The 24,587-nt window shown below is 53.2% G+C and overlaps 1 protein-coding gene across 1 annotated transcript in view; it reads right to left on the bottom strand.

Annotated features, from left to right (window-relative positions):
* LOC308628340 (uncharacterized protein) overlaps nt 1-24,587 on the bottom strand; it is a gene marked incomplete at its 5' end in the record, with an annotated part of 154,999 nt that overhangs the window by 118,134 nt on the left and 12,278 nt on the right. Inside the window, 11 exons of the mRNA XM_081255163.1 lie at nt 92-216; nt 1,020-1,178; nt 3,291-3,435; nt 4,876-5,028; nt 5,156-5,341; nt 12,083-12,248; nt 14,318-14,421; nt 20,562-20,692; nt 22,862-23,033; nt 23,663-23,806; nt 23,883-24,048. Coding sequence (XP_081111289.1) covers nt 92-216; nt 1,020-1,178; nt 3,291-3,435; nt 4,876-5,028; nt 5,156-5,341; nt 12,083-12,248; nt 14,318-14,421; nt 20,562-20,692; nt 22,862-23,033; nt 23,663-23,806; nt 23,883-24,048 — 1,651 coding nt within the window. The remainder of the gene's footprint in view (nt 1-91; nt 217-1,019; nt 1,179-3,290; nt 3,436-4,875; nt 5,029-5,155; nt 5,342-12,082; nt 12,249-14,317; nt 14,422-20,561; nt 20,693-22,861; nt 23,034-23,662; nt 23,807-23,882; nt 24,049-24,587) is intronic.

The raw sequence follows: 24,587 nt of genomic DNA, 5'->3' as shown, positions 1-24,587 counted from the left end.
ATCTATAGATACAAGAGGTGATAGATGGAAAGATAGGTGAATGGCCCCAAGCCCAGGAGAGGCCCTGAGGAGAAGCAAGGCCCCCTCTTACCTCTAGGAGGTTGAAGGCACGACCAAGGGCATGGACAGTCAGGTTGGCTGTGGCAGAACGGGGAAGGAAGGAGGCCGGAGAGAAGAGAAGCGTCCCCTCCAGGTTGGCTCCCAGGCTGCCTGATGCTAGAAGAGACAGGATCAGTATACACCACACCGTTAACCGGGTGGGAGCTGGCCACCAAGGGGCCATCGCCGGAGACAGGGCCAGACACACAGTGCATCCTCTTGGCCAGGCTAGGAAGCTCTGACCTAAGCCTTATCAAGGGCAGAGGGAAGGTCAGAACAGAAGGGTCACAAATGTACCCACACCTGCTGATAGGCAGAGAGGGGGCAGCCAGAGCACCCCACCCCCAGACTTGCTGAGTAGTTGAGGGGGTTTGGGTACCTAAGCTAGAACAGGGTCCCTTTTTGATTCTGATTAATTACAAGGAGGCAGCTGTCTCTCTTGGATGCTAATCTCCTTTTTTCACCCAGGAAAAAGCAGTTCTCAAATTCACAGCCCTCAGCAGGCAAGAATCCATGAGAACTGAACAACAGTGTTTCACGGATATTGCATTTCTTTTTAGGATAACCCTATTTTTACAGAGTTAAATTGATCTTCCACTAATGGTAGGGATAAAAGGTTTCCTTTTAGAATAAGTGTAAGTTTAAAAGAACCAGTTTAGAGAAAAGATGGAAGTACTATTCAGTTGAATGCTATGAAGTGGCTCATACCTAACTATTTTTTAACTCTTCCAACAAAAACGGCAGGTGCTATTTTGGATATAGCAAAAAGATAAAAATAAAAAATCAAGCAAGTGGCATGTGAATATTTGACATTTAGGAAACAGTATCTTTGATCCACATGTCCTCAGGAGTTAGAACTCCCAGGTCTCCAAGCCTTTGTGGTCCCACAGCAGGACAATACCTGCCCAGGATGCCCATACCTGAGCGGAAGGTGACGTCAGAGTAGGATGAGTGTTTCCAGGTCTCTGGATGGAACTCTTGGCTGACAATGTCCTCAGGGATGGCTTCCCGGAGGGCCCGTTTCAGGGGATCGCCCGTCTCCAGCAGCTGCAGGAGGTGACTCCACACAAAGGAGCCCACTGGAGTCCCAGCGCAGCCAGCGGGGAGGGGAGGGGGGAATGGTGAGGGAGGACCCGGAGCTGGCACAACCCAGAGAAAAGACCCCCCAACTCCCCTTCCTGGGTCCTGCTATTTCCACCCACCAGGGGCTTCTCAGGAGCCTAGCTACTGAGAACCACGCCCTCTTTGAAGAAACGGCGGCAAAGAGCAGCGCCTTAATGGAACTTAGAAATCTAGCTTGTGCAGGGCATTCTGACATGCCTTCCAGAAGGAAAAGGGGGGTATTGTGGGCAAAGCCCTGGTTTGAAAGTCAGCCCCGAGTCTGAATCCCAGTTCCACCATTTATGAGCTGTGTGACCTTGGGCTGGTTACTCCACCTCTCTGAGCCTTAGTTTCTTCATCTGTAAAATGAACTATAATGACCTATCTCTCAGGGCTGTTTGTGCAGAGCAGTCAAGGGCAGAGCCTGGACCTAAAGGACTGAGTATCTGAACGATACTGAAAGGGCTGGGAAAGGGGTGACATGCAATCCGGGACAGGGACCCTCTGAGGCTCTCTAGAGTGGTAAAAAAGAAATGAGAGCACCAATGAGAAAGTCCAACAGAGGATATTATTCTAACTGGGAACCCCAATCCTCTTGCTTGTCCCAGAGGATGTCTCAGAATGCCCAGCATCGAGCTTCTGGAACAATCCACATGGAACAGAGCTGAGTCTGCCTTTTGTTTCCATCAGGCAACATGCAAGCCTGATACCCCAGGGCCTCCATCGAAGCTGTCCCTTGGCTGATCCCCTCTGAGGGGCTTGGCCCAGTGGCCTATTGATGCAGAACACGCCCCTCTCCCACCCCCATTCCACCCTTGAACCTGCCAACAGCGGTCTGCAACTTCTAGTAGCACCATTTCTTTTCTTTTTGGCAAGGGGGCGGGGTTTGCTGTTTCTTTAGATGGTAGTTTAGCAGTATCACTTCAGACTTTTAAATGTGTGCCCCTTTACGCTGGCTACTTCTCCTCTGGCTAGATTAGCACAAGGGCCCAGGAGTGGATATATAGAGAGATTCATTTTGGTTCTTGTTCCTCATGGCAGAAGACCTGAAACAATCTAAGTGCCCATCGGTGGGGCTGGTAAAGTCGATTACGGTTAAGCTCCTAGTGGAACACCGAACAGCTGTAGCTCAGAGTCCAAGTGTGCCAATGTGGAAGGAGCTCCCAGACGGACTGAGGAGCAAAATGACATGTATAACATGATCCTGAGTTGCTACTGCTGTTAAGGAGATACACGCCCATGTCCATACATACACCACACGTCCTGATGGGACACACAAGAGAACTGGTCACAGTCAGTACCTTCAGGAAACAGGACTTAGGGATCAGGAGACATGGAAGGCAGACTTTAACTTTCCATTTATATTTTGCCACCTGCTTGGAAATTTTGGCTACATAGTCGTAATAACAATGGTGGTAATAACATTAAAAGTAACAGCTATGCACACAGCTCTGACAATGTTCTAAATGTCTTCCTGTACTAACTCATTTTATGCTTCCTCTGTGAGGGAGGTATTGTTATTATCCCCATTTCACAGATGGAGATGGAGGCTCATAAAAGTTTAGTCACTTGTCCAAAGGCACACAGGTAGGAAGTGGCTGACCTGGGATTTGAACCCAGGCTGGCAGGCCCCAGGCTCTCAGCTCACTGTAAATTATGTCAACTCACTGTGCATTATGTAAAAACTTTTTGAAAATTAGTTGAACCTATTTTTTGAAGTTCCACCTGTTTAAAGGGAACTCTCTGACCCCACAAGGGATCTGAGATTTGCAGACACTGTCCCTCCTCTGCCTCGAGTCTCTCCTCCAGGTACTATGCCATGACCTGACCAGAGCTAGAAGGGAACTCAGCGACTTCCACCCCACTTTACAGATGAGGAAACTGAGGACCAGAGAGAACCAACTTCTCCAAGGTTGTTCAATTGCCACGTGGGTGAGGGGAGCATGCAAGGCCACTTGTCCAGACAGTGTGCTAAGAGAAGGGGAGCGAACCCCTGACGGATGGAGCGTGAGCGGGCTCCCGAACCCCTGCGCCCACCAGGTGGCACCAGGCCAGCCCCAGCCCCCCAACCCCGACCTGCAGCTGCTCACCCTGGGTGGACAGTTCTCCTGCCTGGGTGCGCCGCACCTGGGCAAACACCTCCTCGCCCGGGCACCTCATCAGTGCCAGGTAGGCATTGATGCGGATCTCAGCATCCTCCTCGGGGCTTTGGTACAGGCTGGAGAGCACGGATCGCTGCTTCGGGCAGGGGGAAAGTCATCACTCAGGGACCACCCACCTCCACCCAAGAGCACGATGTCCCCTCATCTGCACTGGCTCCAGCAGGTGGCCCCGATGCCCTGCCCCAGCTCTCCTGACGTCTCCAGAGCTCTCTGGACACTCTCACCTGTGGCCCGGTTGTGGGAGATGGTAGGTTCCCCAGTCACTGCTAATCCCCATCCTCCCACAGGCTAGCCAGAAACAGATAAACAAGTGGGCATGGCTGCATTCCAAGAAAACTTCATTTACAAAAACAGCACAGCACAGCGACTGACACACAGGTCTGCCCCAGCTCCTGTTGGTTTCCTTCATAGCACAGCCATTTATTTACCCATCCACTCATGCAGCAATATTTACTGAGCACCTATTATGTGCCTGGCAAGGTGTGAGGTGCTGGGTGACAATTATGAGCAAGACAAACCCAGCTTTTATCCACCTGAAGCTTACATTTTAGTGCAGAGAGACAGACAGTAAACAAGGTTAATGTGTGAAATATATAATATGTTAGGTAATAATAACTGCTAAAGAGGGAAAAATAAAATGGGGAAGCAGGAGGCATGGGGGGCTTGAAAAGGTCAATTTCAGGTGAAATAGCCAAGGAAGACTGACAGCAAAGTGATTTCTAAGTAAAGGCCTTCCAGAGGTAAAGGAGTAAAGCCTGGGGATATACAGGGGAAAGGAATTCCAGGAAGGGAGAACAGCATGTGCAAATGGCCTGAGACAGACGTAAGCCCTGCAGGCTTGAAGAACAACAGGGAGACCAGCGTGGCTGGTGAGGAGTGGGGGGGTGGCGAGGGAAGTAGGAGGTGAAGCCAAGAGGTGCTAGTGGGTCAGTGGTCAGACCACAAGTCCTGATGAGCCATTATAAGGACTCTGGCTTTGACTCTATGTGAGACAGGACCCACTAGTACAGGGGTCAGCAAACTTTTCCTGTAAAGGGAAAGATAGTCAATTTTTTTTTGCCTTTGCAGGCCATGCAGTCTCTCTTGCAAACTACTCAACTCTGCAGTCGTAGCAAAAAAGCAGCCCACACATAAATGAACAGGCACAACTGTGTTCCAACAAAACTTTACATACAAGATCAGGCAATAAGCTGGATGTAGACCATGGACCATGTCTTGCTGACCCCTGAACCAGAGCGTTTGCAGCACAGGTGGCTTATGTATAGTTTGTTTGTAATCATATACTTATTTGTATATTTATTTGATAAATACATGCCTCCCACATAGACACAGGCTCTATGAGAACAGAGACCTGGACACCTGTTCACGCAAGTACCTACCACAGTGCCCAGCATATAGCAGGTGCTTGGTAAATGTGATGAGTGAATGAGCAAATAAAGAAGTGAATTAACAGTGGTTTGAGACCCACTACTGCCCAATGCCAACCACAATGAAATAACATGCAGAAGCTCACGTTTGCAGAGCAGGGAATCCTCCGGAAGGCCTGTATGGCACCCAGCCGGACCTCAGGGGGGCAGCTCCTGAGGGACGCACAAATGCTCAGCTTGGGGGTGAGAGCTACAGCCGCCAGGCCGGCATTGCCAATGGCCTTCAGCACGAGCTGGAGCTGAAACAAGATGGTGGTGGGGTCTTGAGGCCTGATGGGTACGCCCAGCCCACCCATTCAGCCTAAAGCTCGCCCACTTGACAGGGACCCCATCAAGGGGCCATGCCCAGGATGGGGCTGTCCTCACCTGATCAGCATCCGAGGGCTCCTGGAAGGTGCAGTTGGCACCCAAGGCGTCTTCCAAGGTCCTCATGAGGGAGCCAACACCAGGCAGCTGCCCGCAGGGCCCATCCAGAGACACACAGAGGTTATGCACCAGAGCTGAGATGCCCAGGAAGGCGCTGGGGCTGGCCTCCAGGGTCTGAAGCAGTGGCTGGGGACAGAAACCGGCCCCCCAACCCCAGCCGAGAAGCCTGGTAAGTGGTCCTTCACAGGTCTCGCCATGTGCAGATCTAGGGTGCTTCCTAAAAATACAGAGGCCCTGGCCCCCCACCCCTGAGGGTCTGAATAAATTGGCCATGGTGGGACCTGCATGGAGCATTTCTTAAAACACCCCAGATGACCATTTATGTGCATCGAGGGTGGAGAACCACACCTCAGGGTGTGGGGACAGGGGACATTTGGTAATGTCTAGAGACGGGATGTTGTCACAAATGGGGGACAGTGCTGCTGGCATCTAGTGGGCAGAGACCAGGGATGCTGCTAAACATCCTCCAAGACACCGGACGGCCCCACAACAAAGAATCCAGCCCCAAATGTCAACAGTGCCAGGGTTGAGAAACCCTGGGCTAAGTCACCAGTCTGGGGGAGCAGGGTGGGGTGGTGAGATTTTTCTGGGTGGAATATGGTGAAGAATCTCCGACAAAGTGTCAGGGCCACCCCGGCTGGTGGCACGGCTCTGCCACCTCCCAGGATATACGAAACGTGTAAGAAATAAAACCAAAGCTCTCTCTCTGTGATCAACGGGCAAAACAAGTAAGCCAGCTGTTTATGCCCTTCTGTAAAGCTGCACGAGACACCAACCATCTCTTCTGGGACCACAGGATCCCCAAGTAGTGGTCACAGTCCCCTGTCTACAGCAGGGGAGACGGAAACCAGACAAGCTGTGTCCTGCCGCCCAACCAGGCTGGTTTTCTCCAAATAGCGTCACCCGCCCCCAGTTCTGGGAGTGAGAGGGGTGAACTGGCAAGGGCTGAGAGAGCTCCCAGGCCACTGGACCTCCTGCTCGTCAGCTGGGGCTACTGGGGCCATGCTGTCCTGGACCTGGTGGGGGCTTGAGGGCACCCAGCATTGGCTTTGCTCTTCTCCCAGGGTCTTGATAGGATGTTGGGCAAAAAGGCGGGAAGAGGAAAGGATGTGCTCTGGGTGGAGACTGTCTTTAACAGAGGCGGCGCTGGGTCCAATCCAAAAGAACCCAAATGGAAAGGTACGGCCAATAGCATTAGGGTAAATGGTTAGCAACTGCCCAGCCCACCTACTGATGAAAGCAGCTCTTTTGCCCCTTTCCTGTTCACCCATTTCTGTCCCCCCTCTAACCCTAAAAGCCTAATTATAGGAATGAGATCACTAAGCAGTTATAACGAAGTCCTCCTGACTTATGCTTTTCTGAATGCACACCATGCCTTGCCTAACCTGTTGATTCTTTTCCTAGATAAAAAGAAGAAAGAAGAAAGTAAGTAAGGATAAAGAATGACTAGCTCTCTACCCCCAATAGCCCGCTAAGGAATCCTGCAAGTAGATCACGCGGGCAAGATAACATCTGAAGAGAGAGTCAGCCAGTCTGCATGCAGAGAACAGTGCAGAACTCAATCTCCTGCCCCAGTGATTCACTGAGATTCTCCCCCATGTTTCCCTTTCAAAACTGTCATGGCTGAGCAGAATCTTCAGAGTTGGTCTCAACACACAAGTCCACCTTCTCCCCAGACTGCCGGCTTTTCTGATTAAAGCAACTTTCCTTTCTACTGACACTTGCCTCTCGAATTATTGGCTTTTTAGTGGTGAGCAGCTGAACCTGAGTTTGGTAACACAGACCCAGGAAATAAGAAAGTCCCTTGTGTATAGTGCTTGCCAATTTCCATGGTGTAAATGCTCCCACCCTGGCCGATTTGAGCTGAGTCACTACAAGGGATCTGGGAACAGATGGGGAGTCAGCAGCAGGCACACCTCCTGTGACTGGTCCACACACAACACAAGCAATGCAAATAAGCCTGAGGGTGTGGACACGGGACCACATAGTAAGAGCATTAGAAATTATCCATCTCTCAGGGCTTCCCTTGTGGCACGGTGGTTAAGAGCCCACCTACCAATGCAGGGGACACGGGTTCAAGCTCTGGTCTGGGAAGATCCCATATGCTGCGAAGCAGCTAGGCCCGTGCGCCACAGCTGCTGAGCCTGTGCGCCACAGCTGCTGAGCCCGAGTGCCACAACTACTCAAGCCTGCCTGCCTAGAGCCTGTGCTCCACAACGAGAGAAGCCACCACAATCAGAGGCCCGCTCACCGCAACAGAGACCCAATGCAACCAAATATAAATAATAAATAAATTATCCATCTCATACCTTTATTTTAATATGATTTCTCTAACTGCAAGCTTAGATCATTTAATTTTTAATAATGGCTATGTTTATCAATCAGCTCGAAAACTACCTGAAAATCAAGACTCTCCCATAGCACATGTTGGGGCCCTTTTTGGTCTGGTTCCCTGAAGAGCAAGAGGAGAGCCAGCCCTCCTTTGGGGGTCAGACTGCCCAAGCCACCCAGCTCAAACAGGCCCCTCTCTTCCGGGGGCCTCGCAGTGGCAGGGACTCAGCCCAGGCTGAGTCGGAGGAGGGTCACTCCAGCTGCTCAGCAGAGCTCCCCCAGACGCTCAGCCACCCTTACCCCAGGGCACTGAAGCTTTCAGCAGAGAGGAAGACAAAAGTTGGGGGGCGGGGGGCTCAGAAGAGGGGAACGCTGGTTCTAGGCCTCTTGGAGGAAAAACAAGAAAGACGTATTTTATTTAATAAACACACAGCACTCCCTATGTGCCAGGCTCTGCTGTTAACACGGCACACATGTCACCTGCTTAGAGCCTGAGACACAGAGAGGTTAAGTAACTTGCCTAAGGTCACCCAGCCAGAAAGTGGTAGACCAAACTTGACCCTGTAGGGTCTGGTTCCCAGGCTGGGAGCTCCCCCTGCACTCACTGTTTCTCAAAATACATATTCTGGGTTCATTTGTGAAAACCAGACCCGGGCACTGGGCATCAGGCAGTGGCCTCTATTATTCCTACAGCCCAGAGCAGGAACTGCCTGGCAGCCTGGGGGAAATACAGCCTCTGCACCAGCTGTTCTTCCCTTGGGTTCATGGTCTTAACCAGGTCTGTGTGTCCACGCAAGCGTATCTGTGTGCGTCCATCTCAGTGTGTGTGTGTTTTAGAATCTCAGTGTTTGTGGGTGTGTGCATTCCTGGGTAGGTGTGCACGTGTCTCAGTGTACATGCATATCCCAGGGCATGTGTCCCAGTGCGTGTGTATGCACTCATTTGAGTGTGCCCTGATGTGTGTGTGCACATGTACTGATGTGGGTGTGTCCCTGTATGTACATATGCAAGTCCCAGTGTGTGAATGCATACTTGTCCCAGTTTATCCTGCGGGGGGGGGTGTCCAGGTGTGGGTGGATGTCCCTACTTGTCCCTGTGTGTGAGTGTCCTGGTGTGTGTGTGTACATGTATAGCATGTCTGTGTGAGTACATCTGCATGTCCAGGTACACGTGTGTGAGTCTTGGTGTGTATGTCTCAATATGTGGGTACGTGTGGATATGCGTCCTCCTGTGGGTGTGTGTCCCCTTATGTTCCCATGTAACCGTCTTCAGGGTATACGTATGTGAGTCTTGTGTGTGTGTGTGTGTGTGTGTGTGTGTGTTTCCTTTGTGGAAGGAACAGGGACCTGTGGCTTGGAAAAGCATGTTATTCCGGATTTGGCAAATGAAAACAAACACTCTGTTTTCTTAACACAAAGGAGGGAAAGCAGGGCTCGGCTCAGATGCAGGGGTTATGAAAAGATTGAGAGAAGCCACTCAGACCCGTGGGGTGAGGGTTCCTGCCTGCCAGAGGCCTTCACCTCTGCCCGCTCCGCCCCAGGAAGGCTGCCAGCAGGAAGGCAGGGCAGACTTTGGCCCTCCCAGGGCCGAAGATGAAGCCAGAAGCCTGGGAGGGCTCTGTGGGGAGGGCAGGACAGCTGGAGCCACTGGTTTGCTGGGAGCCAGGCCCCACCTGGGAGCTACAGGGCCAGGACAGCTGGGCCAGTGTCAGGCCTGGGCTCTGAGACGGTCCAGACAGTAATGACCCTGCTCGTTTGATGGCTGCCCTGGGGGTCTGTCCAGAATTGCCAGCCTCCCTCAATTTCACAAGAGTCAGAACACCAGATCTTAATGCCAAAGTCTCTGACTTAAAAAGGTTTGGTTCAGGACTTCCTTGATGATCCCGGGGGTAAGACTCCACACTCCCAATGCAAGGGGCCCGGGTTCGATCCCTGGTCGGGGAACTAGATTCCGCATGCATGCAGCAACTAAGAGTTCGCATGTCACAACTAAGACCCAGTGCAGCCAAATAAATAAATAAATAATAAAACAGTATTTAAAAAAAATAATTCAATTAAAAGTCTGCTTAAAATATTCAACTTTCTCTTTTTTTAATCTTTAAAGATGGAAAGATAAAATCATCCCTAAGCCTACGACCACTTTTCCAACGTGACTTTAACACCCGTTCATCTTGTCCCAAACCCAGTTCCTCATAACGAAACCAACCCTCCCCAAAAGGCCAAGCAATTAAGCTGGTAGGAAAAAAAAAAAAACATAGGAAGCACCATGACCTTGGGGAGGTGAAGCACAAGCTGGAAAAGATTGATCCGCTGGACTTCACCAAAATGAAGAACTTCTGCTCATCAAAAGACACCACTAATACAGCCCAGCAACAGAACAAAGTCCCAACACACACGTGTGCATGCACATGCGACATGGACAGAATCTCACAGAGAACGTGGGAGAAAGAAGCCAAACTCCAGATGCACACGAGCCCACGGGTGTGAACGTCAAAAGCAAGCAAAACCTAGCAATGGTCAGAAAAGTCAGAATCACCATGACCTTTGGGGTCACCGACTGGGAGCTGAAAACGTCCTATATCTTGTCCAGGGGTGGTTACACAGGTGAACACGGATGCGAAAACATCAAACTGGATACTTAAGAGCAGTTCAGTCTCCTGAATGTATAGTTTAAAATGTAAGAACACACACCCCCTAATTGCAACATGGGACCCTGGGCGGGACCCTGGAACAGATAGAGGACGTTAGTGGAAAAAGCAGTAGGATCTGAACAGCTGGAGTTGGTTAACAGTAAGGTAGCAAGGTCAGTTTCTTAGTCGTGGCAAACACTTTCTGGTGATTTAAGATGTTAATAATGGGGGAAGTGGGGAGGGGTGTACAGGAACTCTCTGTACTATCTTTGCAACTTTTCTGTAAATCTAAAATTATCCTAAAATAAAAAGTGTATTAAAATAATCTCTTGCCTTCCTCCCTCCCCCTCCCTCCTCCCCCTCCCTCTTTTCTTACTCCTCTCTCCCTCCCATCCTCCCCCTTCAGGCTGCACAAAGCAAGCCTGCATCCCCAGCATATGCCCAGCACAGCACATGTGCATCCTTGTGACAGGTTGAGAGAACAAGCAAATACAGTCCAGAGAGGTGCAAGCTCTGGTCTAGCAGGACGAGAACCTATGAGAAGCAGGTGAGAGAAGATCCTGGGCTCCAAGACAGCTGAGGGACCCGCCTGCTCTGCTCACGGCCTGTCCCTGGCAAGTGGTCACAGCAGCGACACCAGTGCGTACCTAACACACAGCCCACGTCATAACAACTATTAGTCTGCACTATCACCCTACGAGTTACCCCCACCGCACAGATGGGCACCCGAGGCACAGAACAGTGAAGCATCTTGCCCGAGGTAGTGCTGGTAGGGACAGGGTTGGGTTCTGAAGCAGGGGAATCAAGCACCAGAGTCTGTGCTTTTGGCCACTGCATTCATGCCGAACAAACAAACAAGGAATAGGGAGCCCGACCCTGCCCAGCACTGGCTGAGTCCCCGCAGGCCCTGGATGGCGCTGATGTACCTATGGCCAGAGTGTCACCTGCTAGGCCATGAGCTATGGGCGATGCCCCTTGGGGCCCGGCCCTCACCTGGCTCCAAGTCAGTGCCCGATTCCCTAATGAATGGAGCCAACCACACAGCCTGGAACAGCCCCACTGCAAACTCTGGGGTTGTGGGTCAGGGCTCAGGCCAGGGGTGAATGCTCCCTACACTCCAACTGCAGAGTGGCCAGAGCCCCTCCTGCATGAGGGACTGAAAGATCCTGCTGGAGACCCCCTCATCAGCCAGCACAGGGGTCCAGGGACCCTGGCTGGCCCATCACCCCTTCCACTCCCCACTGGTGACCTCTGAATCCTGGCCCACTATCAGTCTGGGACAGCAGGGTGAGGACTGACAAGTAACCTCACCACCAGCTGAGTGAGGACATCTCCCATGGTCCAAGGGAAAGGCACAGCAGCTGCATCACCCAGCTACCCAGCCTCCCTGGGCCTCAGTTTCCTCATCTGTAAAATGGGAGTAATAAAAGCACCTACTTCACAGAGGCATCACGGGGGTTAAATAAGACCTCCTTGTGTTGTCAGAAATTATTGGCCTAGTTTCACATGCTTTCCTAATCTCAAGATTCATTACATATGTTTGATTACAGGAATAATAGCAGCTCTAATTTAAAGCGCTTGGACTCTGTGCCAGGCATCAGGAGAATTGCTTCACATTCAGCATCTCATTTCTCACCATGAGCCCAAGAGGGAAGTACTGCTCCATCCCCATCTTACAGATTGGAAAACAAACTCAGAGAGGTCAAGTCACTTGCCTAGGATCACACAGCTGGGAGGGACACTGCTGAGACTCAAACCCGGATTTCTCTGACCTGCCTCCACTGGTCCCACGAGGCACTGGCACAAAGCCCAGAGGACAGAGGTTCCCCCACCCCTCCCCACTGCACCCAATCAGCAGTGGAGCAGGGGAGGGATGACACGGGGCGGGGTGGTATGCAGAGGCTCACCAGCAGCGCGTGGACCATGGCATCTGTGGGCTGCGGGACAAAGGCCAGTGACCAGAGCCACGCCTCTGTCTCATCTGCCTCCAACTCCCCGGACACAATGAGCTCCGCCATGAGGCTCACGCAAGGCTTGGTGCCACAGGAGTGCAGGGCATCCACCAGCGGTCGCCTGAGATGGAGAGAGGCCCAGGGAACATCATGATGGCAACCCACACACCCCAGGAGCCTTCCAGGACATCTCAGGTCATCCAGGAGCGATCAGAGGCTCGGAGAGGTACAGCAGGGACCTGTCCACACTCACACCCCCGGGAAGGGGCCGAGCCGGGCCTGGGAGCCAGGCAGCCTGGGCGGGGGCCTGTGCTCTTAGGGTCACAGAGACACCAGCAGCCCAGTCTAAACCCCTGCAGTTCTGCCCACCCTGGAGACACAGCGGTTTGGGGCGACATGAGTCCCTGCCCACTGCTCTCCAGAAACCAACCATGGCCACCACGTAGGGTGAGAACCCCTTGCATAGAACAGGAATCAACAATTAGCAGGTTGCCTCCCATTAAACCTCTAATGCTCTCAGCCCAACATCAGGATCTTTTCCCTTTTTTTTTTTTTTTTTTTAAGATTACCGAAAGGTTGAGAAGTTCCGGAAAGCTTTCCAACCTTTGCACAATGATGGGTCTAAACAGGAAAATGATGACTGAACGGGGGTGGGTGCATAGGTCACAGTAGAAACGGGAGGTTCCCAGAGCTGGGGTCACACGAGGCAGCAGGGTACACGGAGGGGGGGTGGGGTAGATGGGGACCCCCCACCCCATCAACCCTGATGAGTGGCATCCATGGCCACAAAGGACCAGGCACCCCCCCCACTGCCCCGCTCCACACACACCATCTGCCCATAAATAGTCTCTGGCCTCAATGTGCTCATCTATAAAATGGGAATGCTGATGACCAGACCAGCCCCTAGATGAGTGTGAGCCCTCAGGAACACAGGCCACCTCATCTGAGGAGCGTCCTACCTGCTCTTCCTGTCTCTTGCCCTGTGTTTCCTCTCTTTTCCTTATAGATTTGGGCCTTGGAAAACCAGCCTCTGGGCAGAAATGGAGGAGGAGGTGAGGGCAAGAAAAATCTCTCAAGAGTGTCAGTCCTCTTGGACACTTCTAGAGTTGGGGAGGGTCTCCCCTCTCCCTGATTCCCGACATCTAGGTAGACAAGTGAGACACAGGGGCTTGTGGGAAAATCCGAGTGACAAGTAGGGTGAGTCACGAAGGGAACAGGCAGCTCCACAGGAAGACTCAGGGGCCCCTTCCTACACCAAAGATAATTAAAATGTGTCCAAGTCAAATATCATTTATCTTTAAGCCCATAAGAATTCGATGGAGCAGCACAGACCACCTCGGTCAAAAATTCCGACTCTGCTGTGTAACCTTGGGCAAGTTTCCTAACTGCTCTGTGCCTTGGTTTCCTTCCACAGCTGTAACAGGAATAATAAAACCACCTACCTCATGGGGTCATTGTGAGGATTAAATGAGTGAATAAGAGATAAAACGCTTGGAAGGTATCTGTGCATTATTAGCTACTAAGTTTGGTGGTCATTCAATTAGACATTTGGTAATGTTGATTTGGGGATGGGGGTCTTTCATAGTTCCAAGTCGATAAAATTTTTCAGGTCTCAAAATCTTTTCGAGAGCCTTTGAAAAGCTCACAAGCCTGAAATCCGGATCTCAGGGGCCCAGTGAACGGCTGGACTCGGGGAAGGAGCCGCAAGCTGTCCCCTGCACAGCCCTCAGCCGACGGAATTAGGTCGTCAGAGGTTCCCCTCCACGCTTGGGGGTCTCTCTACACCCCTTGCTGGCCTCACATCAGCAGGTTCTGAGGCTGGGACCCCAGCCCTGCCCAGCACCCCTCCACCCCCAGGAGAAAGGTACCCAAGGCGCATTGGAATGCTAATTCCAGCTCTCAGCAAGAGGGTCCCTGTGTGGGGAGGGAACAATGCCTGTCTTTATCCGGCCAGGTCCTGCAGCCTCCAGTCTCCCGAAGCCCCCGTGGGAACCCTCCAAGCTCCCCTCTTAATCGCCTTCTTGGCAGACGTCCCCAGACTGAAGGATGACAAGTCAGTATCACAGGGATGAGCTGAAATGTCGCCATCCGTCTCTCAATGGGGACCTAGGACAGCATCAAGCCTACCCAGCCCACCAGGACCCCCAGGCAGCTCCTGGCCCAGCCCCCGACTCGGGGAGAGGCCCTTACCAGTTGTCTCGGCATTTGAAAAAAGAATGTTCCCAGAGTTCCATGAGCTCATCCGCAGAGAGGCCCCGGAGCTCAGACACCAGCGTCAGGAACAGCTCTGCGGCCTGGAAATCAGAGGGGAAAGTGTGAGAGGCCCCAAGTGCAAGGGTCACCTCATCCGTCTCCTTGCCTCCAGGCATGGCTGCGAACACTAGGATCTCCTGCCTGCGGTGTCACAGACCCAAAGAGATGAGGCTGCTCGTCTGGGCTTCCACTGAATCCCAGCTCCTGGCACACAGACTGGCCCATTTTTTTTCTTTAATTTAACAAGTATTTATTGGGCACCTACTACATGCCAGGCATGCTTTAGGGGCCAGGGATGTGCAGGTAAAGAAGAGACATGGCATCTGCATTTGTGGGCTTTATGCTCTAATAAAAGCTCAATACATGTTCACTATGATTATAATCTAGTTATTATAATGAGTCAGCATATTTCACAAAGTTAGTGAGATAGCCATCTTTTCTAATATTTTTAATGAAAAAAATATGTGAACGTTTTTCAGAGTTATGAGCAGTGATGGCTAATCAACAGGAGTTTGCAGTTTTTGCCCCTTGTCTGCAGGTCTGACCAGCACAGTCACCAAGTCTCCAAAAACTCAAGGAAATAAAGGACTCTATTCAGAGCCCGCACCTCTCGGGTTTCAGGAGATGCTTGGTTTGGGATGCCGACCCCACATCCTGCCTTCCCTCCCCCGTGCCTCTTCAGTCTCAGATTCGTTGCCTCGGCCTGAGCCCAAAGCCACAGAAAGAGTGACGAGGTACTGGCTTCCTGCTGCACTTGGCCAAGGCCAAGAATGAGCCCTCACCCCACCCAGCCAGGGGTCCACTATTGCTGGGATGGGTTTGCCTCACCTCAGGCCTCCTCTGCTCTGAGAAGCTGGGACTGAGTCCCCGTGCACAGAGCTTGACCTCAGCAAGACGCAAACGTGAAACAGGCCCCTCACAGGCCAGCTTAGCCCACTCTCCCCTCCCTTCTCACCAGCATGTCTGCCCCCAGGGTCTGGACAGCATCCCCATCGTGTGCCTCCTGCTGGTGGAGCCAGTGGGGACCCTTCATTCTGCCTTTACTTCCTCACGCAGGACACACAAGCAGCCCCCTGTTGGGGCCGACCACCACCCTTAGAGTGGCCCTGACCAGCATCGGCCTAGTTTGGGGCACCTACCCCAAGAACCTTGCCGCCTTCCGGACAGGCTCATGTGCATTTCCCTCCAGCTGGTGGCTGCCTTGCCCGGGCATCATCTGTGATTCCCTAGACTCGGAACACATCTGCTTCTAAGACCTCCAGCACGTGTGCAACTGCCGGGCCTGGCTGGGCATCCGCTCAGGAGCATGCCTCCTGCTCTGGGAGGCCTCAGGCTGCAAGTGTTGGCCTCAGGACCAGCTTTCCAGAGCCAGACACAGCAGGAGGGGGCTGTAGCAGCTCATCCTGGAAGGCTTGCGGGTGTTGGAAGGTGGATGTCATTCCTGCCTCCTGGGTGAGAAGCCCGTCCCCACCATTGCCACTAACAACATCTATGCAAACGATAATAATGACAACAATGGTTACTTTGTTTGGAGCCTCAGCTGTGTGCCAGGTGCTGTTCTAGGCACTTTACAGGCACCATTTCATTTGACCTTAATCCTGTGAGGGGCCGTCATTATCCTCACTTAACAGAGAGCACTTAGGTCAGGTGCCAGTGGACACAGAGCTACTAAGTGGCAGAGCGAGACTTGAACCCACACTCTTAACCAGGGTCCTACACTCAAGGCCATGGGAAAAAAAAAAGCGCCAGCCCTGTTTGCCAGTTTCCCAGGTGCGAATACTCCCACTGCAGCCCATCACCAGCGGCCCGTGTGCCAGCACTGAACGCAGACGTGGGAGTCACTGTGCAGAAGCACAGCACTGCGTCACAGTTCCACCCTGCGGTAGGTGCAAATACCCTCCAGTGCGAAGATAAAAATGTAGTAAAATAACTAGGTAGTGACGATTTTAAGTATTCATTACCTCTGTTTAGAATATGATTCATTTTCATTGTAAGTCGGTATAACTTAGTCTTTAGTAATGTCCGTTTAACAACCAGTCTGCAGGATTTCTGGGATCTAACCATTGGCTCTGGCAAATCGGTACAAGCCAGCCTCGCACACCACCGTCCACACTTCGCTGTACACAGTCAGTGCTGAATCAATATCTGTGACCTGGGTGTCCTATTACGAGGAACCCGATGGTGGTCAGGAGCTGTGCCCTCCCCAGGCGTCCTCCCTGGCAGCCCTGGGAGCGGGTGGGGCCCGACCCGCCTTGCTTCTCTCCCCATCCTCTCCTTCACTCCATCAGGCTCTTGGCCATCCCAGCCCGCTGCCCACCACGTGGAAACTCAGGGGGCCTCTCTGCGGAGGGTCAGGCTGGGGAATTTGCTCTCTACTGAGTCCTGGGTCCTGGTTTTGTTTCCAGACTGAAAAACCAATCTTGTCTCCTGCCCATCAGCAATGGGGAGGGGCAAAGGCATTCTTAGCTGAAGCCCACGGGGTCGGTCCCCCTGGTAACCGGCGGGCCCTCAGCCCTCCCGGGGAGACCAAGGCACTGCTCGATGTGCATGCACCAAGGCATCCCTGAAAAGCCATCTTCAGGAACAAGGTCCTTGGTAATTCACCCCCAGCCCAGGGGACCTCCCTATGGGAACAATTTGCTTCCTTGTTAGCACTATAAATACAGGACAGCCGCCCTGCACCCTCTGGGGCCGGCACTGCCAGTCTCCAGGAGGGGAGACACAGGCCCACGGCACGCCTGGCCCCGAGCCACCTCTGCCAGGAAATGCCCAGTCAGGGAGCCAGACGGGAGGAGGCAGGTTAGAACACAGGATGTAGAGCGGTGGTTCTCAGTGGGGGTGACCATGCTCCCCAGGGGACGCTGGCAGCCTCTGGTTATCGTGACTGGGATGCGGGTGATGCTGGCATCTAGTGGGTAATGGTCAGGAATGCTGCTGAACATCCGACAGTGCACAAGGCGGCCCAAAGAGTCAGGAGTGCCAGGGTGAGAACCCCCGCTGCGGGCTGGGCTGCCTGGACTAACAGCCGGCTCTGTCAGCCACTAGCTGGTGGGCTTGGACCACACCTCACAGGGCTGAGGGCCCTCTCCTTGGGGCTGCTCTCTGACCCCCGTGAGGCCCAGGAGATCAAGGATTCCAGAGAGCAATGAGCATGGGCCTTGGCTCCCTCCCGGTCCCTGAAACAGTATACAGCCAGCTGCACACGTGTCTCTGCTATACACACGCAAAGTGTATCGTGTGTGTACATGTATGAGTGTTCAATATGCATTCAGTATGTGCATATATACTAGTCTGTATTTACTGATGACATATTCAACATATTTTATGCATATTCAACATATTCTTAGGTATTTTTTTTCCACGTACATCTGAATCTGATTATTCTCCCCACCCCCCTGCTATCACCCCAGACCAAGCCTCCTTCACCTCCTACCTGTGTTACTGTAACAGCCTCTTAACCTGTCTCCCGGCATCCCATTGGCCCTCAGTCTATTCTCCACCCTCAGCCAGAATGTCAGCATTGAAATGTACACCAGATCACGACACCCTCCAAGGCTCCTCATTTACTCTGAGTAAAAGCAATTTGGAGACTTCCCTGGCGGTCCAGTAGTTAAGACTCCACACTTCCACTGCAGGGGGAGGGGTTCAGTCCCTGGTCAGGGAACTAGGATCCCACATACCACACGGTGAGGTTAAAAAAAAAAAGAAAAGAAAAGAAAAAGCAATCTGGGTGCTCCCCTAAGGGGGCGACCCTGTCCCCTCTCACCCTCCCACTCTGCTCCAGTCACAAGGCCTCCTTGCCACTCAAACTGGTGCTGAAACTCGCTCACCATGCAGCTCCTCTCCTGGAGCACATGCTGGGCCCGCCCCCTCTGGCAGTCCCCCCCCAACCCCTATCCACCCCACTCACTCCTCACCTCCTTCTGGTCCTTACTCAACATCACCTCCCCCGTGGGGCCTTCCCAGGCATCCATCATTTACAACTGCATCCCAAGCCTCCCCCACCTGCCCCCTTCACCCCTTTTCCCCTCTCTACTTGTCTCCCCAGCCCCCTGGGGCCCATGATCCCAGGCGCAGTGGGACCTGGCTCTGCTTCCTGCATCTGAGCAGGACACAAGGGTCTGAGCCATCTCAGCCCAGACCCCAGGGACCGAGGGGTGCTAACCCCAGTCTGGATGCCCCCAGCCCTGTTCTCTTTTGAACTAAATGCTTCGCCTCACACAGCCAGAGGCATCCATGAGGGCCTCTGGTGCTGAGAATTCCAGATGGAGACATTTTCGGCAGTAAAGGCACTCCTGGATCTGAGGCTGTGGCTGGACGGGCACTGGCCTCACAACATCCTTCTCCACTGACTTCACGTGAGCAACACCAAGAAACACAAAGCTTTGCACCCAGATGCCTGGTTCCCAGCCCAGACCTGCCAGGCCAGAACGTCAAAGGTTGGGGTCTGGGCATCCATATATCTGACAGGCGCCCTACCCAAGTGCTGCCCGGAAAGCCGAGCTTCCGGAGGGCAGGGGGTGTGCCTGGCACACCTGGCACCATGCCTAGAAGTGGTGCCGCACCCAGCCCTGTCCACACCTGGAACGACCTACTTCTGTCCAGCTGGGCACATGACAGCCCCCAAGTCCTCGGTCCTATGAAAGCAGCCAGTGAAACAGGCATTTATAAATTTGCGGCATCCCAAATCAACAAGCAAGTATATTTTGAACCCTCCCAGGCTGTTGTGGGATCAAAGTAAAAACACCCCATGCTTCTCTCCTCGGCACACAGGCCCTGGGACTTGAATCAGAAAAATCCCAGCATCTTTAATGCCTTCCAGGAAAGGCTAGGGTTCTCACGCTGAAGTCATCAGCAACACTGAGATGGGCAGAAATAGTGGACACAGTGAAAGTCCCCAAAATGTCACTGGTGACATCCAGCTCTGAGCTGTGGATGGCAGGGATGTTACAACAAAGATTACTATGTGTCTAGAATGTTCTGGAAGGCATCCTGACCACGAGGCCCTGCAGGACCTGACCCCACTGGTCCTCACCATTGAGCTCCAGCCAGGCTGAGCTGCCTGCTCCCCAAACACACCCACGAGGTTCAGACTCAGGACTTTGGCCCTGGCCAAACCCTCTTTTTGGAGCACTAGTCCCCTGGATCCCCAAGGGACCAGCCCAGGTCTCAACTCCAGTGTATCCTGCTAGACCCCTGGCCTAAGGTGGTCACAGCCACATCCCCGCTCTGTTCTCTCGGTGCTCATCAACAGCTAAAACCCTTGTACATTTGCAGTGGTTACCATCCATCTCCCCCACACTGGATTTTAGGCTCTGGGAAAGCAGGGACTATTTCCGTCTCATTCATCATAAGGGCACAGAGTAAGCCCCTCATCTTGCTGAACAAACCGAAGAGTTCACAGGCTAGGCAAACCAGGGCCCTGTCAATAGGAACATTGTTCCTGTGACGTGGAAGGTCCCATCAGGAGGAGAACGTGGGAAGGCAGCCTCCACACGGAGCCCAGATGCATTATTTTCTTTCCCCAGGGAGGGCGCTAAGCCTTCCTCAGGGCTCTCCTCTTACAGGCAGGTGGAGGGCTCTGTCTCAGAACAGAACAGGCAGGGAGAAGGCACATCATCACAGCATGGCCTTGGTACTCTCAGAAACACTGTCATCAGTCACAAAGGAGGGAACCAGACAGATGTCTCAGAGACCTCTGAGCCTCTCTGAGCTATGAGACCTCGACATCATGTCCACCCCTTGACTTTAAACAGCTGGGAATTCCAGGGAAGGCCTGGGCCATGTGTTTTTGACTTGGTGGAAACTCCTCAGTGCTGAGGCTTGGGTATGGCTGGAGATTTCCTGAGAGTTATCTAGGACAGGCCAGGTCCAGAAGGTTAGTCTATGAGCCCAAAAGGACCATTTGCCCAAAGACAGACAGAGGAGAAAAAGGCCTCCTCTAAGCTCATATCCAACCTGCACGAGGCCAAGGCTTGCAAACACCAGCTAGATTTCTTCCCCTTCTTTGCTTTCACAACCGGGCATAGTTGTGCAGTGACAACCTACCCAACAGTACACAGCAGTCCTGATACTGAACACCTGAGCAAGTAGACCGTAAAGGATCTGGTAGGAAGAGGAAGGTGTCCCAGGGAACCAGGCCCCAGGCAGACTCTGGCCTGTGGCTGGAGAAGCCACTTACCTCGAAGCTTGTGGTCTGAGCCAGGCACAGCTTCCTCACTGATTCAGCCACCATGGCCACCGTAGCCTGGGACGGTGTCTCCTCCCATTCGTACAACAGGCTGCTTGGGGTTAAGTCTCCATCGTCTGGATCTGAGATGGGAAGTGCTGGCCAGGGATGACCACGTGGGGGAAATGCCAGAGTGAGTAGAGGGACCCCTGGGAGCCACCCCCTCACCCTGCCAATGCTTCCTTCAGCATGTTTCTGGCAACAGGTGAGGGGAACGTGCATAAGGAAAATCATGGCAGTGTTACTGCTAACAGCAAAAGACGGGGAACAGCCTACGTACCCATCAGTAAGGGATGGCCAAATAAGCTGACTCCAAAGCCCTCTTGGGATTGACAGAGAAAACATAAAACCTTCATCCATACAATGGAAGATTATTCAGCAAGAAAAAGAAATCAAGTTGTGACACATGCTACAACAACGCATGAACCTTGAAAATATTACGGGAAGTGAAAGAAGCCAGTCATAAGAGGCCCCATACTGGGAACTTCCCTGGCGGTCCAACTGTTAAGGCTTGGCGCTTCCACTGCAGGGGCCACAGGTTTGATCCCTGGTCAGGGAACTAAGATCCTGCGTACCACACAGTGCGGCCAAAAAAAGAAAAAAAGAAAAAGTCATATACTATATGATTCTATTTACATGAAATGTCCAGAATGGACTAATGTAGAGAGTAGATTCATGGCTGCCAGGAGCTGGGGGAACAGGAGGTGACAGCAAGTGGGTGCAAGGTTGTTTCTTTTGAGGTGATGAAAACGTAGTTAGAGTTGATCGTGATGACAGATGCACAACCCTGACTCTACTGGAAGCCACTGAATTGTTCACTTTACTTTTTTTTCTTTTTCTGGCCGCACCACGCGGCTAGGGGGATCTTAGTTCCCCAACCAGGGATCAAACCCAGGACCCCAGCAGTGCAAGCACCGGGTTGTAACCACTGGACCGCCAGGGAATTCCCTGAATTGTTCACTTTAAATGGATGAGTTGCACAGTATGTGAATTACATCTCAACTACAGCTGTTTAAAAAATGTATGTATGGGCTTCCCTGGTGGCGCAGTGGTTGAGGGTCCGCCTGCTGATGCAGGGGACACGGGTTCGTGCCCTGGTCCGGGGGGATCCCGCGTGCTGCGGGGCGGCTGGGCCCGTGGGCCATGGCCGCTGGGCCTGCGCGTCCGGAGCCTGTGCTCTGCAACGGGAGAGGCCGCAACAGTGAGAGGCCCGCGTGCCGCCAAAAAAATAAAAAATAAAAAAATAAATAAAAAATGTATGTATGAAAAGCTCATTCCACTCAACGGGGAACCAGCGGGTCCTGACGCTAGATGTCCCAGTCACTGCCAGTGTCTGTGCCTGAGGGAGGGCTCAGGGGGCAGGTCAGCCTGGGCTCCGTGGAGCCAGAGGGAATGCTGGGAAGACCCGGGGCTTCAGTCCCCACCTGCTGGGTTCTCCCCAGGGTGGTGCAGGCAGGGAGTCTGTCCTCCGAGGCAAACGTGATTCAACCCACCAGGGCTACAGAAAAGACCCCGGGGGTCCAAGTCCCAGCTCTGTCTCTCATTAGCTCTGTGACTCCAAACAAGTCATTTTACCTCTTGGAAACATTTTCCTTAAATGAAAAATACAACTAATAATAACTAATAACTTCCTAATGGGGTCATGATGAGAATTAAATCAAATAATCCACATAAAGCACTCAGCACAGATACTGGCCCACAGTAAATCCTTCCAAACTGTCAGCAATAAGAACTAACTACCCTTATTCCATTATTCAGGGAAATAGCCATTTTTCCATCATGGAAAACAAGAACAAAAACAAACAACTCTTTTCCTCACATGCATGCCTTGCTTGTTTCTTTCTGTGCGAAATCATAGAAGGGACCCAAGCTCCAGGGGATGCTACACGTTGGCAGAAACTTTCCAGAAAATCAGGAAACCTGAGTCAGTTTGCCCCCAAAATGGTCAGGTTGAAGGGTCATCAGATGTAAGGTGGATTCTCCCACAAAAGCTGGGAACCAGAAGATTCCATCTCCACTGAGGACCACCCAGGGAGGAGGCCAAGACCAAGCCTGAGCCATGTGAGCCGAGAGAAACTTCCAGAGAAATTTCTAGAAAGAGAGGCTCACGCTCCTGACAATGGCCACTTTCAGAAACAGTTCAAGAGTGTCCAGACAGGGACAGAGGGGTGGAGCCTAGGCTTGCTTGAGCCCCTCTGGCCAGAGGAGGCTGAGAGGCTCACCTAAGGGTCCCTGTGCCCACCCTCATTCACCTGCGACAGCCGGGTCCTGGGGCATCTCAGACAGCAGGGTGAGTGAGGAAAGGGTCCGCATCTGCACAGCACTCGCCTCCCCAGAGAGGGGCCCCACGGTGTCCAGCTCCATGCAGGACGCCTCCCCCAGCACTCCGGCCTGGAAACTCTGGACGCAGGTCAGGCGGAAGGCCTCCTGGACCGTGGGGGGAAGAGGCGGAGGCTCAGGCCAGGCCTTGGCAGTGAGAGAACCCCCCCTGGGGCCCCTGAAACCGGCAGCAACGGCCAAGGCTTGGGGGAGCCCACTGGGGGCTACCTTGGAGCTTCAGGACCCCCCTCCCCATAAAGAGAGGTGGAAGGCCAAAAAAAGCAAGAACGTGCAGTAAGCAGTAACCCCAAGGAGAGGAACGATAAAGCCTCAGCTGGAAAATGAATAACACCACCAGAGTCTGCAGTCCTGCATCAGCCTCCAGATACTGAGGCTTTGTATAATCAGCAGTGATCATCCCTTATCCTTATACAGTTGCTTACTATTTACACAACGCTTTCACCTGCAGGGAGCTACGGACCCAAGAGGAGGAGAGGGGAAGAGGAGGGGAGGAGAAGAGGGGGTAGGGTGAGGGGTGGAAGGAGAGGAGGGGAGAGAAGAAGTGGGGGGAAGGGAAAGGACAGAAGCAGCGGGAGGGGAGCAGGGTGGTGGGCAGAGGGGCTGAGAGATGGAGGGGGGAGGGGAGCAGAGAATAAAGAGAAAAGGGAGGGGGCTAAGGAGGGAGGAGGGGAAAGAAGGCGGCAGGGCAAAGAGGATGGGAGGGTCGCGGGCACGGTACTCACCTCCGCCGTGGGCAGGGCCTGGGAGCGCAGGGAGGCGCGCACCCTGCGCAGGGAGCATCGCGCCAGGTCCTTGGTCTTGTGCAGCCTGGTTCCGCGTTGCTGGTACACGGTAGGACACCTGCCCAGGATATCCACCTGGGCGAGCGGGGCCCAGTCAGTCCCCTGCTCCCCCCTCCCTCGACCACCTACCCCCTCCAGGCTCGAACCTCACCTCCTCGACGGTCTGGGGGCTGCGGGTGCCCGGGCGACCCTGCAGGAGGCTCAGCACAGCGCGCTTCACGTTCAGCGCCCAGCGCGGCTCGGAGTGTCTAGGACATAGGCGTGCCACGCGCCCTGCGTGCAGGACGAAGCGCAGCGGCACGCGGCCCAGAGCGGCACTGCGCGGGGGCCGGGCGTCAGGGGGACCCCTCCAAGGTCCCCGGCCACCTCTTCCGGGTCAGGGCCAGAACATCCCTGACCCTCTTGTGTGCCACTCCATGGATCAGTCCCATGGGAAGCACCCAGGTATCCCCATATCCCCCCCAAATGGTCTCGCTTCCCTCCTCAACTCAGCTCTCCGGCTACTTCTCAAACTACACAGGAGGCAGCCAACTCTTTGCTCCAAGCTGCTCCCAACCTTGTGGCCACTTGAAATGTACCTGTGTCAACCCAGCTTGAATAACCAAAAAGCTGAGCTTCCAAGGGCATCCTGCATTGCAAAGCTTCTCATTTTCCCAGCTCACCAGGGAGGAAGCATCCCCCACTCACGCTGTATATGAGGGAGCTTAAGGCTCAGAGTGGTAAGGTGACTTGCTCAGGGCCACAGCTGGGATTCTAACCCGGGCAGGATGGCTCCAGAGTCACAGGTCTCAGGAACCCTGAGCTGGAAGTGTCTGAGACTCCAGTACTGTACAGAGGAGAAAATGGGGTGGAGGGA

Source organism: Mesoplodon bidens, assembly GCF_964165515.1.
Source record: "Mesoplodon bidens genome assembly, chromosome: 15".
NCBI lineage: Eukaryota > Metazoa > Chordata > Mammalia > Artiodactyla > Ziphiidae > Mesoplodon > Mesoplodon bidens.
This window is presented reverse-complemented; position numbering and strand designations above follow the sequence as displayed.